At 44.8% G+C, this 17,431-nt stretch overlaps 1 protein-coding gene across 2 annotated transcripts in view; it reads right to left on the bottom strand.

The window, feature by feature from the left end:
• The window catches only part of MEGF10 (multiple EGF like domains 10), a 148,014-nt gene that overhangs the window by 5,777 nt on the left and 124,806 nt on the right, over window positions 1–17,431 (bottom strand). For both annotated transcript variants that reach the window (XM_036410554.2, XM_045571117.1), the window contains 9 exons: window positions 14,242–14,388; window positions 12,959–13,093; window positions 11,662–11,790; window positions 10,068–10,196; window positions 7,846–7,974; window positions 5,491–5,619; window positions 3,090–3,326; window positions 1,952–2,079; window positions 485–608 (listed from right to left, as the gene is read on the bottom strand). In XM_036410554.2, coding sequence (XP_036266447.1) covers window positions 485–608; window positions 1,952–2,079; window positions 3,090–3,326; window positions 5,491–5,619; window positions 7,846–7,974; window positions 10,068–10,196; window positions 11,662–11,790; window positions 12,959–13,093; window positions 14,242–14,388 — 1,287 coding nt within the window. The remainder of the gene's footprint in view (window positions 1–484; window positions 609–1,951; window positions 2,080–3,089; window positions 3,327–5,490; window positions 5,620–7,845; window positions 7,975–10,067; window positions 10,197–11,661; window positions 11,791–12,958; window positions 13,094–14,241; window positions 14,389–17,431) is intronic.

Raw genomic sequence — 17,431 nt, 5'->3', positions numbered from 1 at the left:
TGTTGATATTTGGCTCTGTTGACTAATGAGTTTGCCGACCACTGTCCCAGGGGAACAAAGGGGAGCCCACAACCTGGTACCCAGCTGAATAGGGTTAACTCCCAGTTCTACCTCTTAGTAGGGGTTTGAGACTTCACACAAGTTACTTAACCTTTGAAGACTCAGCTTCTTAAGTGTAACATGGAGATGCTGCTGCTGATAATAATTCCTACCTGTTATAAAGCCTAGAGAATTAAGTCAGTTACTACAGAGAGAGTTGGGATGACAGCCACAAGCAGGCAGAGGTCCTCATCTCACTTGATCATTCCTGGCACATAGCAGAAACGCAATGAATGGTGAATGAATAAGGCACTTGGGACAGTCCTCAGCCCCCTATGGTCAATGAGTCTGTCTTTCACGCACGTTTCTAAGAGGAAAACCTCTGACTATCTGAGGTGACCAGAAGGTGAAGGTGCTCATTGGGGACGGGAGTCGGGGGAATCACCGAGCTCGTTGAGGTAGCCGCCGTGCTTCCAGTCCGCGGGCAGTGTGCCCGTGCAGTCCACCACTGGGCCTCTCTTCCCAGGATTCACATTCTTCAGGTTCACAAACAGCTGATTGTTTTTCGACTATTAAAAACATAAACCACAAAAGACGTAAAAACAGGATCTAATGTGGCACTGCACAATGCTACGGGTCTGGGGAAGCAAGTCCATGGCATACCACGGCCAGTCCTTGAACGAGGCCGGGGGAAGGGGCAGAGGTGACCCTGTCTGACCTGGCGGGACACCGAGGCGGCAGGTGCCTATGTCCCTTGGCCCCAACTTTCCCCCCACTGCCTCAGCTTCTCGATTTCATGCTGTTACTCCGTGCCAATCAGGCCTTATTTGGGTTTACATACATGGAACTTTACATTGAAAAAACCCCCCACAAATTCCTAGTCGGAGCTCTCCCAACCAACACTGTGTGATCTTGTAAGAGTCACAGTGACTCTCAGCAGTTTTCCGAGCTATAAATATGAGGATAAGATCATCTGCTTTGCCTCCCTCCCTGAATGTGAATGAGAACAAATGGAATGCTGAATACGGAAGTCTCTGGGGAACGGGAAGTGCTCTTTAACTACGAGGCACTATAATTAAAATCCAGCTGCATTAACTTAATTGCAACTGAATTAATTTTATTAGCTTGGTTGTCTTCTAAGAGAGAGCTGGAATTAGACAACGGAGACTGGAAATATAATTCGGGTACAACTGGGAGGGAGGCATGTTGGGGATTTCAGGGGATGTGGAAGGGACCTGGGGCGTCCTACAGGAAGTGGCTCGGGTTCTAGGCAGCCCTGGCTCTTCAACCTCCCTGCCGCCAAGTGGGGATAATAACGACGCTTGCTTCGTAGGATTGGCCTAAAGACTAAACGAGCTTCTGTCTGTAAAATAATTAGAAATGCTTGGCACATTGTTTCTGTTTGATCCCTTTGACCTACAAAAATGCAGTGTGGTTCGACCTATATACATACATATCATTGTTGTTGTTGCTGTTGTTATGAAAGTACAAGTGGCCAGGAAAGTGCCCTAGGAGACAGGTGATCAGAAAAGACAAACTTGGCAATATTACCCAGGACTGAGTCTGCTATATTCTGCTATGAGACATTATTTTAAAACCTCACCCAATATTAGAAACATTTTTTCCAAAGGGGAGCGATGGAAACAGTACAAACTGCAGAGACAGGCAGACTTTGCCTCACATCACAGCTGCCTCACCCACTGGCTGGGGAGCTGTGTGTGGAAGTGACTCAAAGTCCCCATTCCTCGGGGTTACTTAGCGGGATAAGCACTTACAGGGCCGTTTAGAGAGATAAAGGAGACAATAGATAGAAAGTATCTATCAATAGAACAGCATGGCACACAGAGCCCTCCATACCTGCGTGTCCTCTCTCCCCTGCCTACCCTCACCGACCGGAGCCATTGCCTCTCACCTTGGCGATGGTCATCCTGTCCCTGTTGTTGACCCGAGGGGACGCGGCACACTGTGTGAGCGTGTGGTAGCTGGGGTTGGTGAAGTAATGGCTGTTAGCATTCCCTCCACTGCCGTGAGGAAGGGTTTCTGCAAGGAAAGGAGGAGACAGTGAAGGTGGCAGGCTCCCCTAACCCTGGGTGGCAAAAAGGGAAGCAGACTCTGTAATGGGAACATATGTTTGGGCCGCTTCCATACTGCAAATTGGGTGGAGTACGCTCCTACCCAGCTAAGCTCCCGGAAGCAGCAGGAGTCTGACTTCTTACCAGCCTCCTTGAAAAATGTGAAATATCTGCAGATATGGCTGGGAAGGCACCGCTTTGAAGTTATTTCTGCTGTTATTTTCCTCTTTTTAAAAAAAACACCTGAGTCCTTAACACGATATTCTGTACTACAGTATTCTGTATGGCTAGTTTATGCATTCCCCCACAATCAGTGTATTTACAGTCATGTGACACCCCGCCAAAATCCTCAGCAATTGCCTACCAATGAATGCATATTTTAAGTTTCCAAATTCCTCTGTTTAAGTGGTTATTTCTTCTGATGATTGAGCATGTCACCTAAAAGTTTACTTTGATGAGGAGTTTTGACGGAAAGGAAGACTTAAGAGTTTTCTCAAGGAAATGCCACGGTTCTTGTTAAAACCAAAAATCTGTTTCTGCTGTAACTTGGCTGCTGTGCAGTTAAGGATTTGTGTGGGGACGGGCTGGAAGGAACTGCGGGAACAACCCAAAGCGAGAGACAGTGGACCTGTCCCTAGTTGCTGGCCTGCTCCAGGCCTTGGTGACGTTACAGCCACCCCCTTTCCCTTCCCTGTCCCCACAGAGGGCAAAACCTTGGGACTCGTTACCCAGTAAAGCTTTTCCCAGGTTGAAATGCCCAAAGTCTAAAGCAATCACACAGAAGACAACAGTAATGATATTACCACTGTTGACATATAGAACACGTCCTGAACAACGAATCTTTTCCAAACATAACATTTCTTCAAGGCTGCCTGACCATAACAATGGACAGCACACTCAAACACCCAGTTTCAAAGAACCAGGTAAGAAAACCGCACTTTTCAAGGAGAACAAGGCCTCTGAGGACCCCAGTCTCACCAGAAATGGCATAGTCTCCGTTCATGACCCTCATGGCAGGGGTGTAGGTCACGGCCGGCATGCTCGACTCCTTCCCCTTCTGCTTGTGTCTGTAGATAATGAACAAGGCCAAAAGGAAGAGGACGACCAGGACGAGGATGATGATGCCAGCGATGGCCCCGATCTGGTAGGAGTCAGCAGGAAGAGCCGTGCTGGTTCTGCTTAAGCTGTTCAGATTCCCAACTATGATAACACCCGCTAGAAAAGAGAAAAGGAGATTTGAATAAGGATGACAACGTGCTGTGTAAATGCTTGAGCTCTACTTACAAACATCTCCCATTGTGCTAAGACCAAGATATTTTTAGCTCATAAGATGTTAATTTGGAAACAAAGTGGGAGAGGAAAACAAAAGTTCCTCATTTTCAGATGTTGTTGGCTGGTCTGTGCCCAGAAGAAGGCAGCTCTAAACTTAAAAAAAAAAAAAGGCAGAAGTTCCTGAACCCCAAAATTCAATAGTAGGATTTGGGAGCTTCTCACCTATTTCAGTTTAAACACATTGGTGATTAATTGGGAGTGGCGCTTCATACATTTTTTTATTGTGCTTTATTTATTATACAGTATTAAGGTTATGAAGGGCTAGCTCCTAAATGTCTCAACTAACTTAATCTTATGTCTATCATTAGCATTTTTAACAGTAATTTTTCCTTCCAAGCAAGAATAACTCCATTTTAAACCTAGTCCAAGATCAGAACCTGCCTTATCCTGATTTCAATGGGCTTTTATTTCAGAAAATACTACTTATGCAGTTCTTTTCTATGACAGAAAGGTCTGTCCCAGTAATACCTGATAACATCACCCTACAACCATACTCATAATTCAAAACTCAAGTTTTCCACAACCCTTCCTCTTCTTTCATCAAGTGAAGCACTAAAGGTATGTATTCAGGGTTGAGAAACTGGCATCTGAAACACTTGACCCTGATATTCAGCTTTCCTCTAAGCTCTTCCACTGCAGCTTCGTCATCTGAAAATGAGGAAACTGGTCTCCCTGAAGGTGCTCCCAGCTCTAATGTCCCTGTGACTTTATGAGGCCAAATGCCAGACCTCCTGATGAGACAGTCTGCCCCGGAACACAGAGCGCCAAGGACCAGTGTGGTGTGACTACAGCGCATCTGTAATGATGTGACTGTGGAACATAGCATCCTTCGTTAGGACAGTCAGACATAAATCACGATCATGCAACCGATATTGTAGGAGAGAAATGAACTGAGTACCTACACAATCTGGTGCAAGATGACTTCATCCACCATACCGTATGAATTCTAAAGCCTTTACACCCATGAGCGCATTATATTATTTACCAACGGAAGGGCACTGCCTGCAGTAAGAACTCTCTGGAGGCCATGCTTCAGAACCGCAAGGAGCACTTTCTCAAAAGCCCCATTCACCCTAGAATCAGATTGGCCAAGTGGGACACTGCATACAAATACCCCAAGAGGATTATGACACACACCTTAGTTAAAAACCATGAGCAAGTGTTTCTTAACAAGCTAAACATATGCCTACCACATGACCCAATCACACTCCACTCCTACTAATTTACTCATGAGAAATAAAAGCATACTAGTATGTCCCTATTAAAAAAACTTGATACACTATTGTACACAGAAGCTTTATCTGTAATAGCCCCAAACCGGAAACAATCTGAAAGTCCACCAACAGGTGAATGGGCAAGGAAATGATGGAGTATTCCATGCAATAGAATACTGCTCAGCAGTAAAAACAATTGAACCACTGACACACACCACCACACGGTTTAATTTTAAAATACTTATGCCGAGTAAACAAAATTAGACAAAAATGTACAATATGATCCCATTTATATGAAGTTCTAAGAACTGCACTAGTCTATAGAGACAGAAAGTAGATGGGGCTAGGGAGTAGTGCTAGAAAGGAACGACATGATGAAAGTTTTGGAAGGGAAGGATACTCATTCTCTTTATTGTGGTAATGGTTTCATGGATGTATGCATGTCAGATTTTTATCAAATTGTATACTCTGTGTTACTGTACATATATTGTATATATGTATTGCTTTTTATAGGTTAATCATACCTCAGTAAGACTGAAAAAAAAAGTTGCAGGTGCAATGGAAAGTTCATGAGCTTTGGAAATCTGGCATCAAAGCCCTGACATGTTCTGTAGCAGCTGCATGACCTTGGGCCCATTACTTAACCTCTCTGAGCTTTAGTTTTTTCATCTGCAGGACAGCAACAATAAGGCATCCACCTGGCAACTACATGAATGGCCAGCTATGCTTTGCAGTCATAGGGAGGATTATATCAGAGCACACAGGCGAAAATACTTCATGTCGGGTGCATGGCGGTCACACCATACGAGGTGATGGTTATTCTTTATCCTTACCTTGATCGCACCGCGCCCCCTTCCACCCTGGGCTGCAGTAACAGGTCCCAGTGATGTGGTCGCAGGTGGAGTTGTTGAGGCAGTCACATATCTGGCGACAGCCGTAGCCATAGGTCCCTGCAGGACACTCTGAGAAGGAAGTGAAAGTCCCGTTCAGCCCTGGGAACCTGGGGCAAGGCTGTCTCTTACTGTGTGACCCTGAGTGTCTGGAGGCCACCCCTCTCAGGGATCCCTGTTCAGGCCGACTTGTACCACCCAACGTGCCTGAGAGCTGGCCAGCTTTCATGGTGTGACTCACAGGCCAGGAGACACAGTGTCTCCTCATCACAGCCCCTCATCACAGTTCCTGAGACTTTCAGCTTCCATGTACCCCCCTCCTGGATGGGTAGGCACAGAGCCTGTGGAATCCAACAGAACTGACTAAGGACAACCTGAGGTGACTCCACCAACAAAGCTATGGGATGGAAGGAGACCAGACTGAAAAGTATAAATGAGAGATGCTCCCTTGAGAACAAGTATATCTTAACACAGGCTCAGGGATCCTCCCAATGGCATATTCTGACTTGAATTAGCTAGCAGAAGGGGAAAAGTGGGGGGCAAGTTTTGTTAATTTTTTAGGTAAGAACTTCATTTACCAAAGAATGGCTCAAAATTTGGATTTGCAGGTGAAAGGTTGAAAGACTGAAGTAGTGGGATTTTTATGATGTAGTCTTACTAAGTTTGGGCATGAATTTCAAAGATGAGCATAGGCATGTTAAATCTAAAAACCATCATGACAAACTAGTGATTCTTTTGTAGAGCGAACAGCAGGGGGCAATGTGCTACTATTATCAGAGTTCTCTGTCCAGCTCAGGGTTTTTGTTTATAAATTTGTCATTCAGAATAATCATGGAAGCACTTAATAAGAGTGGTTAGAGTCTGCCATTCAAGCGAAAGTCAGTTTGGAGCTTATTCTGGTTTCTACACATATACAGGGGTGGGCAAAAGTAGGCTTCCAGTTGTTCAAATAGAAGATCACACAATAATTAATAAATAATAATAGAAGAATAAACTGTGTTTCATGTACTCACACCTGTAAACCTACTTTGACCCATCCCTGTATGCATATGCACATACATTTAGACATTTGAACAAATGCGCACAATAATCGTATATACCAAGAGGTGTGCAGGTAATTCTGTGACTCGGTATCTGTCTCATGATTTAAATGAACTAGCAGAGCAAAACTAAAATCAGGCCTTCTCTGTCCAGCTGCTCCTTGGACATCATTCTTGTAATATTTGCTAGGTAGACGGATATGCACACATATTCTAAGGTTTAGCATGTTACTGGGCTGCCCTGTGGTGCTGGGACGTGCTGGTAGGGTGGTGGAGGCCAACGCTTTAGTGCCAAAATCCTCCTATGCTGCTTTATTGCATCCTATGCTGATCAGTCTTTCCAAGTCACATGGCTCCTGCAGGCCTCTCATCTTTGCTTCATCCTTCCCAAGGCTGCTCCCTCTGGTGAGCAGGAATCTCCTGCTTCTTTTCCTGCCAGTACCATTGTAAAGTGAGACCCACACAGCTCTGAGTACTAGTATTTATTTATTCCTTGTAAATACCAAAAGTCACAGAGGAAAAGAATAGTGAACTAATCTGAAAGGCTCAGTCTGAGACTAAATATTCCCAAAACCCAGTGAGGAAATGCAGAGCTGGCGGGGCAGAAATGGGAAACCCAGGGTGGGTAATTCCAACAGAGCACAGTTTCCCAGGATGAGAGAAATTTTAGAACAAAATTTTAAGGCGACATGTTGTCTTGAAGGTTGTTAAGGCAAAGATAAGAAGTTGTTAGTAGAAACAGTGTAAAACCTTCCTAAATGCGATTGTCAGATGGGTGGCCATGTCTGCACAGGCTTGTTCGCTCACCCAGAGTGGGCTGGCCCTGGGCACCCAGCCCTCCGCCTCCCGCACACCCAGCCCGGCCCACTGACTGCAACCTCCTTCCGTGAGAGACCCCAGCTCTGCCTTTGCCATAAAGAAAGCTTGACTGGCTCTTTTAAAGCTCTGAGCATCCACGTTCCAAAAATAAGAAGAGTGGAAGAGGGAGCCAGGATGAAGAGATGGAAAACTTGAATTTTGTCTTCAGTCTTGGAGCTACACCCCTCCACCCAGAGCAATGAGGAATTACTCAGAAGAAGAATTTTGAGGAAAAAAGCAGCAAAGATCCCAAGGTGACCAGGTCTTGGAAGGGAAATAAACCGTGCTGGTGTCCAGCAATCAGCTGAAAAAACGTCAAATACCTTCAGGTATTAGGAAAAGTAAATTCAGGAGGTAGGGGTGGGCAGACCGCCTAGAGATGCGGTGTTCTCGTACTCACTCTGCTCGCAGTGCTTCCCCATGAACCCGGTGCGGCAGGTGCACTGCCCGGAGATGTGGTCGCAGTCGGCTCCGTTCTGGCACTGGCATGTCAGCGCACAGTCTTTCCCGTAAAACCCCAGGGGACAGCCTGTGCGAGGAGGAAGGACAGCTGGAGTCAAGAGGCTGCCGAGGAGAAGCACCGCTCTCGCCTCCAACATTTTAAAGACGTTGAGCCACCAGAGAGTGAGTCAAGACAGTAACACGTGAGTCAGCTTGTCACAAAGCCTTCTTTGAAGTCCCAGGAAGGGGTCTTGTGAGGAGGGTGGTATTCTCATGCAGGAGCCAGTTCCACACTTGGCAGGTGACCCATCACTGGTACCCTGGAGGCAAGACTGGTGTCTTCGAACAAGGCATCCTCAACCCTGCAGAGGTCTGGGCGTTTCCTTTCATTCTTTCATGAAACTATAAGAATCCCGGACTCCAATTCCATAGACTGAAATGAGTACTTTATATAAAAACAATCTGATGCTTTTTACTTTGGGTACAGAATGTCTGCAACTCTGACACCTGTCCACTGTATGTGTTCCTCACTTAGGTTATATGATCTCCTTCACTGAAGATATGTGGAAAATGATGAACTTAAGCATCCCTGCACATTGCAGGTGCTTTACAACAAAGCCATTTGCCTTCCCACTACAGCACAATTTTCAAGACCCAGAAACTCTTCCACAGCCCTCCTGGCTTCAGTGGGCCGGCAGCAAGAGAGTTTCAGGGCTCTGAGAATCAAGAAAGCTTCAACACTGGCTGGTTCCATGGTTGTTTCCAAGCATCACATGTGCCTTTTATTTCCCCCTTTTTTACAGGGAAGTTTTAAGGAAGCCTCTGCTTTCAGGACACAGAGGCAGACACAGCTGCTGGAATGCAGTGACAGCTCCCGTGGCCATTGTACCCATTTAGCACCCACCCTGTGCCAGATCTTCTCACTCACCCTCACTGAATCCTCACAGGAGTCCAGAAACGCAGGATGGATAATATCACCCTGCATGTGGGAACCACGCCCTGAGTGCACACAGCCAGCAAATGGCAGGATGGCGGGTGACAATGCAAAACGCAGGGAGGTCTGGCTCTAGACCCCATTGCTCTTCCCACTGCTCTGTGATGTAGCCACTTAAAAGCTCCTCTTCCTGAGGCAGGTCCTGATTTTGGAATTATAAATAACAACTTGCAAGGTATTTTCCCTAAGGAGCTCAAAAATTTTTCTGTGTATATATACAATCTCAGCAGAATATGCCTGGGACAGCCTTCCTCCTTGCCAATTCTCCTTTTCAAATTATGGCTCACGGTCTATACTCCTTTTTAGAAAGTTCCAAAAGGCTTGTTCAGCCCATTCTTTGTGTTCTCTAATTAGTATTAAACCAATGTTGCTTAATCTCTGGCTCATCTCTCTTCGTCTGCTCACTTCTGCAATTTAAAATTATGTACTAGTATTAATGATAATCATAATCCATACCTTCCTGTCTTCTCTCCTTCATTCAATTAAAGGCAAGAGGGTAGAGACTAGTCTTTTGTCCCCCAACAGTGCCAAGATGGGGAGTACTTTGCGTCACATTATAACCTATGACGCTAATGATCTTAGAGAAGAAGAAATGGTCAGGACACTGTGGGATACAAAATGGAAAAAACAACTAGTGATTCTTAAAGCACAATCCCAGACTGGCATCACCATCTGGGAAGTTGTTAGACGTGTGAGTGCTCTGGTGCCCGTCCAGCCCTACTGGATCAGACACGCTGGGAGCGGGGCCAGCTGACTGAGCCGTCGGGTGGCTGGGAAGCTCGCTCAAGTTCGAGAGCCATGGAACTCGATCTTCTCCAAGAGCACAGAGTACGGCAGGCGGAGGCTTGTCACCTTCACTCCCTTTTTAATCGCTGTCACCTACTCTAACCATGTGCGTTTAGAATATATGAAAGGGCGTTTGAGCCATATAAACAGGGTCTGTTTAAAGAGGAGAAAGAGACTGCCCCAACAAAATCTAATATAGCAAGCACTGCTCCACCTCATGGCCCTGAGATGACACAGAGACAGGAAACCTGGGACATGGCATCTCTTAACCACATAGTGAGATGTTGAGAGGTCGTTGGGTAGACCGAGCACTCGAATGCCCGGAGAGCTCATGGGTGCACAGGGAAAGGCTGTGTCCTCCTGGGTGGGCTCCCCTGGGGTTCGGGAGGCTGGCTGCTTACGCTGCGTGCAGTAGAGCCCCGTCCAGCCAGGAGTGCACTTGCATTCCCCGTCGTAGGCGCTGCAGAAGGCCCCGTTGTGGCAGTTGCACGTGTGGATGCAGTTCGGGCCCCAGTGGGCGGGTGGACAAGCTGAAAGCACAGCACGCGTGGAGAGCTCTGTGAGATCGAGGCCAGCACCCTGCAGAGAAGGTTTCAACACTCCCCCAACCTTCCCCCAACACACACTCCTCCTTGCACATGAGAGGTTAGCAGTGTGCACCAGGACTGGGAAAGCACGCTGCTCCACACATAAGGCCCAGATGGCAATGCTGACCGTGACAGCAACCAGCACCACTGACAGAGGAATTCATTCACAGACCACAGAGCAGAGCAGGAATCAACTCAAGGTCACAGATTTCATTATTTAACAAGTACACTGAGCATCTCTGTGCCCAGCACTGTTTGGGGAATGAAGGTGATAGCAGAGAACGAGAAAGGCTATGCTCCAGAAGCTTCGTTTAGTAGGGGAGGCAGGCAAATCAACCAGCCAACCCAAAACCGGAGGTGATAAGATGAAAATAATTAAACAGGTTAAGGGGATGAGAATGGTAGAGCTGCTTCTTTAAGGAGGGGCTCTCTGAAGAGAGGCTGCTGAGCAGAGATCAGATAGAAAACGGATGTGACTTGAGAGAGGTGAGAGACCAGGGCCATGTAATTTTTGTCATTGACCTTGGAAGCTGGTGCTTGTCAGCCTGTTCCAGAGTTGTCCTCACAAGGGGCTTGTTTTACACGTTACGGTGCCCCGTTGTAGGTAAGAATTGTTTTACTTGTAAAATCTCTTACTTAGAAAGAGCAGAAAATAATAAAACTAAATCTTCAGTTAACTTAGATTCAATATAAAACAGATTTTTAAACTCTTAGAGTTGAAAAAATGAAACTAAATTTTAGGGGGTCATTGATCATTGAAGGGCCACCAGAACCTCAAAGTATCTGAGAAATAACAATGTAAGGTGATGGGGTAAAATGATTTATTTACAAAAAAACACCAAAAAAACAAACAAAACCAAAAACAAACAAAAACAAAAAACAGCAACCAAACAATCTTTTTACTCATGCAAACACTTAAAGAACATAACTGCTTCAAAGGGGGACCATCTATAATTTCTATATGGCTATCCAGTAGGAAATATGGCCCAAAAGACAATAAATAAATCTGAAGTAATTTTTAAAAACGAAGAAAGTCTCCCATAATTGTGTGACCATTCACACTCCCCTCCCCTCCCCCCCAAGAGCAAGGGAAAAAGAGGATCTCCCACTTGAGGTCTGGAGTGAATCTTAGCACAGATTTTCTGAGTACATGATGCCCATTTTACAGATGAAGAATCATTGAAAAGTAAATAAGCAAAAAATGCCATTTATTTAGGTCCCTTTCAAGACATTATTTAGATTTAAATATAGCACCACTGCACAGAGCTCTTAAAGGCAAAACAAAGCCAATTAAACTAATTATTCATATAGTTTGCCTGATTAGATAACAACTCATACTTCAACCCTAAAGAGTTTGAAAACAAACAAATAATAAATAGTTGATCAGTTCTTCTCAGATGAGACTTACGCTGAGAGCAGTCACTGCCGATCCATCCTGGGTAACATTGACAAGATCTGTCAATGGGGTTGCAGGTCCCATTGTTGGTACAGGTACAAACTCCTGCACAGTTTTTCCCAAATCTGCCACTGGGACACACTGTGAACAAGTTACAGGTCAGTATCTCATTATTGTGTCTCATCTCACAAAACCCTAGACTCTGGGGACAGGAGGGAACTTTGATGGTCCTCCACCCAGCTGCCCATTCAGTAGCTGCCCCCACCTAACACCATCCTTTGTCCTCAGTGGACTTGTTTTTACAAACACATTAAGCCACACGCCCTCATTAAAGCATCACGAGTTAGGAGACACCAGCACATTTCTAGAAATCTGATTTCATAACTTTTTGCTCAAGAAGGCAAAATCCTTCCCCAGATTGATTTTTTCACGGGAGGCTGTGCAATTAAAACTGAAGTGTAGTATAAAGTGACCAGAGGTCCCGATTTTTAACAATTTGTCCCGAGGCATTTTAAAAAAGTCTTTTTTAAAATGCCGCGGGAAGCGGGACAAATTGTTAAAAATTGGCACTGTCCCGCCAAAAGTGGGACGTCTGGTCACCTTAGTGTAGTACCGCCCAGAGAAGAAAGAGGTTTTGCTGGAGTGGCAAGCCAACTCTTCCAAAGCTCAAAGTCATATTTGCAAAGGCTGCAAACACAGCCTCCTGGAGGCATTGAGAGCTACCGTGTTTCCCTGAAAATAAGACATCCTCTGAAAATAAGACCTACTTACAGGTTTCCTTCTGAGTGAAATATAAGGCATCCCCCCGAAAATAAGCCCCCGCCCCCTGCCCCCCCTAGGCTCTGTCTCAGAATGCCATTGCTAAACATGAGAGATTTGGTCCACTGATTCTGAAAGAAATGGAGTCATAAGAAATTCACCAGGAAATTCAGGAATTGGATTGTTATGATGATGCTCCAGAAGATGATGACATGATTGTCATTGAATAAATGAGTAAATTCTTGATACTGTAGGATTCACAGTTTGTCTGGTTTGTGTTGACAACTACCGTACTACCGTACCGTATACGGGTAATAAATTTCCTTTATTTTCATTTAACAATAAATGTGCACTGTATTCTTCTTCATGGAAAAATAAGACATCCCCTGAAAATAAGACCTAGCGCATCTTTGGGAGCAAAGATTAATATAAGACACTGTCTTATTTTCGAGGAAACAGGGTAGTAGCTGCAGACAGGACCCTGGGGAGCTGAGGACAGACCGCATGGGGCTTGCTCATCACCAGGTGTCCCTCCCAGGCTGCGCCTCACCTTCGTTGCAGAGGGCTCCCGTGAAGCCAGGCAAGCAGTCGCACAGGCCGGTGATGTGGTGGCAGGGCCCACTGCTGTGCACACACTGCGGGCACGTCTGGCTGCAGCGATGCCCATAGAAACCAGGGGAACAGACTGGAACGAGAATGGAAATCGACCGTTATCTTTCCTCAAGTAGTTTTCTTTCATATCCCACACCGAGACCGAGTTCAAGTTTTGAGTAAAACATGTTTTTAAATGATACTGAGAATTTTCCAAATATAAAATAACAACCACCAAGAAACAGGGTTTTCTTTCATAATGAAAAAAAGACCACTAAACTCTGAACTGCCCGAGGACAGGCAAATGACTTCGTCCTCTTTATTTTCCCATTTATGGCTCCAATTAGCTCGAGGTTTGGCATGGAGCTAAAGGCTTTAATAAATAAATGAAAGAAGGAAATAAAATTCTAAATTCTAAGAAGGCCAAAATAAATACTCTCAAGCCATGTCAAATACTCTCGACCCTTCGCTTAGTCATGACTGGCAATAAATAGGTCTATAGTCAGAATTAAAAGATGGCTCCTCCTCTGCATGGTCCAGCTTAATGATTGTGCCTGAAAAGTGAAAAAGCAAAACACTACACAATTAGGTTCTTCCCAAGACAGTATTTGGGATTTAAATATAGGACAACTGCAAAGAGCTCTCAGTAACAAAAAGTAATTGAAAAATCAGAATAATGTATCTTATAGTTGGTCCTATATTCAGTTTTTGAAAAACACTTACAAGAAGATTTAGTAAAATCTTACGGATCATTTCCTAACTTAAACTTTTTCAACTGACCAAATGTCAGCAGCCCCCATTTTTAACTCGGCAATGCTTATGTCCCCCACAGTACTAACTTTCAGACTACTGGCAGGATGCATGATTTGCCGCAAGGTTTGGCTGATGTTGACTTCTAGTAATTGAAAGAAGGCCAATGCCAAATTGCCTAATAAAATATTTACAGGTCAATGGATTTCTGGAACACCATTTGCACGATTTAAAGGCAGGATCAAGAAACATATCCCGATGGTGATGCCAATGAGGCAATGAAATCGTTACTGGGGAAAAAACGGCTAACGCCCCATCTGTGAGGTCAGCCCTGGAAGGCTGGAAGGAATTGCAGCCGGGGACGTGCTAGGAAGGCCGCTCTGCAAAGGTCAGGGTGCCCATTACACTTCCTCCTGCCTTCAGCTGCCACAGACGTCACTGAGAGGACAGAGATGGCCCCGCAGGAGAGACTGCGCCCAGGGGAACACTTACTCCTCTGGCAGGTGGTGCCTCGGAACCCCGGTGCGCACTCGCAGATGCCGTCGTCGGGGGAGCACGAGGCCCCGTTTTTGCAGTAGCAGGGCAGGGAGCAGTTGGGACCCCAGCGCCCCTCCGCACACACGCTGTCACAGTGGACTCCTGGAACAACACACACGGGCAGGGCTGAGTGAGTGGGAGGCAGGGCGGCCGGTGCCTCGGGGAGGCTAAGTCAGAGACAAGGACCAAGATCTTGGTGTCAGAGCTGAATTATCCCAGCACACAGCGAGTGGAGATGGCCTAAGGTTTAAAATCCACTTATGCACATCAATGTGCCTCCATACATTGCATGATCATGTGTCCCCCTAAGGTTAAAATAATCCCGGGACTGCTTTCTACAGTCAGAGAAGAGAAGGAGTAAAACACCTTGGTTTTTACTGACTTTCCTCTTTGGGGGGAGAGAACAGAGGGAAGGCAACATTTATCGGAACAGTTGCATCGTTTAGCCCTGAGTGATTTCCTCCCTCCCCCTCCATTCTGTATTTGTACAGGGAAATAGACAAAGTGTAAAAAGACAAGGAGCAATAAAAGGTGGTTATATTGTTTTACATAAAGAAAACCCTTTCCCTGGAGCAATCAAATAAACACAATCTTAGCCCTAGCTGGTCTGGCTCAGTGGACAGAGCATTGGCCCTCAGACTGAAGGATTCTGGGTTTGATTATGGTCAAGGGCACCTACCTCAGCTGCAAGATGGATCCCTGCCCCTGATTGGACACATGTGGGGAGGCGACCGATCAATGTGAGGGAGACACACTAATGGTTTTCTTTATCTCCCTCCCTCCCTTCCACTCTCTCTAAAAATCAACGGAAAAATATCCTCAGGCGAGGATTAACACATACAAAAAACACACACAATCTTAAACTATTATGATATTTTGATGCTACACTATACAGCACATAAATCTGTGCCACCGAACTCCTCTTTAAACATTTAATCTGACTCTGAGCAGCTCTAGGTGCAATGTCACAATCGATGTTATTTATAGCTGTTGTCTAAGTTAATGATTCTTAGGAAACTATGTAGGTGTTTAACTCTCACTCTGGAAATACTGAAACTTTAGAGTCAGTCATGAGTGAACAAAATGCCTAGAGGGAACATAAAGAAAATCCCAAGTTGCAAGAATAGAATATAAACCCTGGTTTTATTGAATTAAATGGAAGTGTCCTGCGTAAGTCTGTACTTAAAATAAGACAGAGGCTTTCTTCTTATATGTCGAATTCTTCCCAACTCAAATAACCACTCTTTGCACTGACAGGCAATGAGAATGAGTTGTAATTAGTAGAAAACTGGTGACGGCTGGCTTTCAACCAAGTGAAAACACAATACGGACAAGCATGCACACACTCAGGGATACAAAACACCAACAACTTCCCCTCCCCCCAGCACCAAGGATGCTGAGGAGGCAATGTTGGTATTGCAAGTTTTGCTTCTCTCAATTGATTAGGAGAAAAGTTACCGTGGCCCAAACCTGAAAACAGATGCAGCCCCAAACCAGAACGTGAACACTGCTAATTGGTACACAGCCATTTCTGCTGAAGCACATTTTTCACTTTTGACTGATTTTTCCTTCAGAAAGTCTCCCACATGGTAAAGCAGCCATGGAAGCACACAGACCTCACTGTGTCTGGCTTGAAGCAACAATAGACTATTATTTTAGCTTGTACTGCTGGCTGAGGAAAGGAGATTAGGCCTGGTATAAATTGATAGGTCTACTTGTCAACTTATACCAGGGTCCACAGCATAAGATAATGGGATTTTGGCCTACTATGATTTTTTTTTTCTTTTTTTGGGGGGAGTTCACAAATATATGAATTAAAAAAAAAATCAAATCTGTTTTAGAAAAGCTGAAATGGAATTGCAAACTCCACATTCCCAATGTGACTCACCGGCCATAGAATCTTGTCTGGTGCTGTGACTCACGACTCTGCAAGGCAGAAGCATCAGAAGCACAAAGGAGGGAATCACTTGTATGGGGGCTGCAAACCTAAACTTCTCTTTGTGCAGCGGAAGGAAGTGGCCATGAGAGTAATCTGCTAAGGCTTCACTCCGTTCAAGTTCAGTTCCTGAGCTCTGACCCTGAACGGGACTCCCTCCCCTGCATCAGCCGCTGACATAGGGACGCCTGCTTCCTGGAGATTCAGACACCCTGGCCATTTTAATCTGGAGCCACCCAGGCGAATCCCAGTTGGATTTTGGAGAAGTCAAAGCTGAGTAATTACTTTGTCAGTCTCAGACTCATCCTGATTTTTGGCATTTTTTTTTTGGGGGGGGGGTAGAGAGGGAACGTGGGGAAATAGAAGATTTAGCTATTTATAGTGACATAGTTTATCAGATGCTTGCCAATCTCTCCTTCACATTAATCAATGCAGTTAAGATGGAATGGAGTAAAATTTATATCCAAAAGTCTATGTTGACTTGTGCCGTTATAGATTATCATGATTTACATAGGATTTAGCACATTCTCAATCAGAGCCTGTTGAGAAAAATGACTCGTGGGCAGGTTGACAAATGTGAATAAGTGATCTTTTATTTCATATCTGATTCCTCTTTCCTAACAGGTTTGTTCAGCTGATTAGCAAAACCATCAGTCATAATCAACTTTATCGAGGTAATTTTCATAAACATAACAAGGCCCTCGATATGGCAAGGAGATCCATTGCAAAGATAAGCTCATTTCAAATGATTTACCCATCATTTCATTTCCAGACCATCACAGGGAATTCTAGAAATCATCAATCAAATCTCTATCTCCAATCAACACATGATACACAAATTTCAACAATCCAAGCTTACTTTTAAATAACTTTTATGACCACAATGAAGTATTTCCTTTAAAGAAACTTATGACAATTCTATTACCAACTCCCCCTAAGAAGTCTATATTTCTCTTTTTCTCTATCATTAGTAACAATGAGTCATCACTTTGCAGATATTAATGCCTAACCTGTTTCAAGACAAAGTATATCTCAATCAGGGGGCAACTCCAGGGAAAAGTGTGAAGCTGTCTTCTTTTTCTAATATTTCCTTCTATTGCTATTCTTCCCCTTCAGGCCTCTTGTATCTTTCCCTCCGTCTTAGAATCAGGAAAGGATAAGACACATTTATTATTGCTGAGGTGTTACATTTTCTAAAGAATATTGATA

The sequence above is a fragment of the Pipistrellus kuhlii genome, unplaced genomic scaffold (assembly GCF_014108245.1).
Source record: "Pipistrellus kuhlii isolate mPipKuh1 unplaced genomic scaffold, mPipKuh1.p scaffold_m20_p_4, whole genome shotgun sequence".
NCBI classification, from domain to species: Eukaryota; Metazoa; Chordata; class Mammalia; order Chiroptera; family Vespertilionidae; genus Pipistrellus; species Pipistrellus kuhlii.
This window is presented reverse-complemented; position numbering and strand designations above follow the sequence as displayed.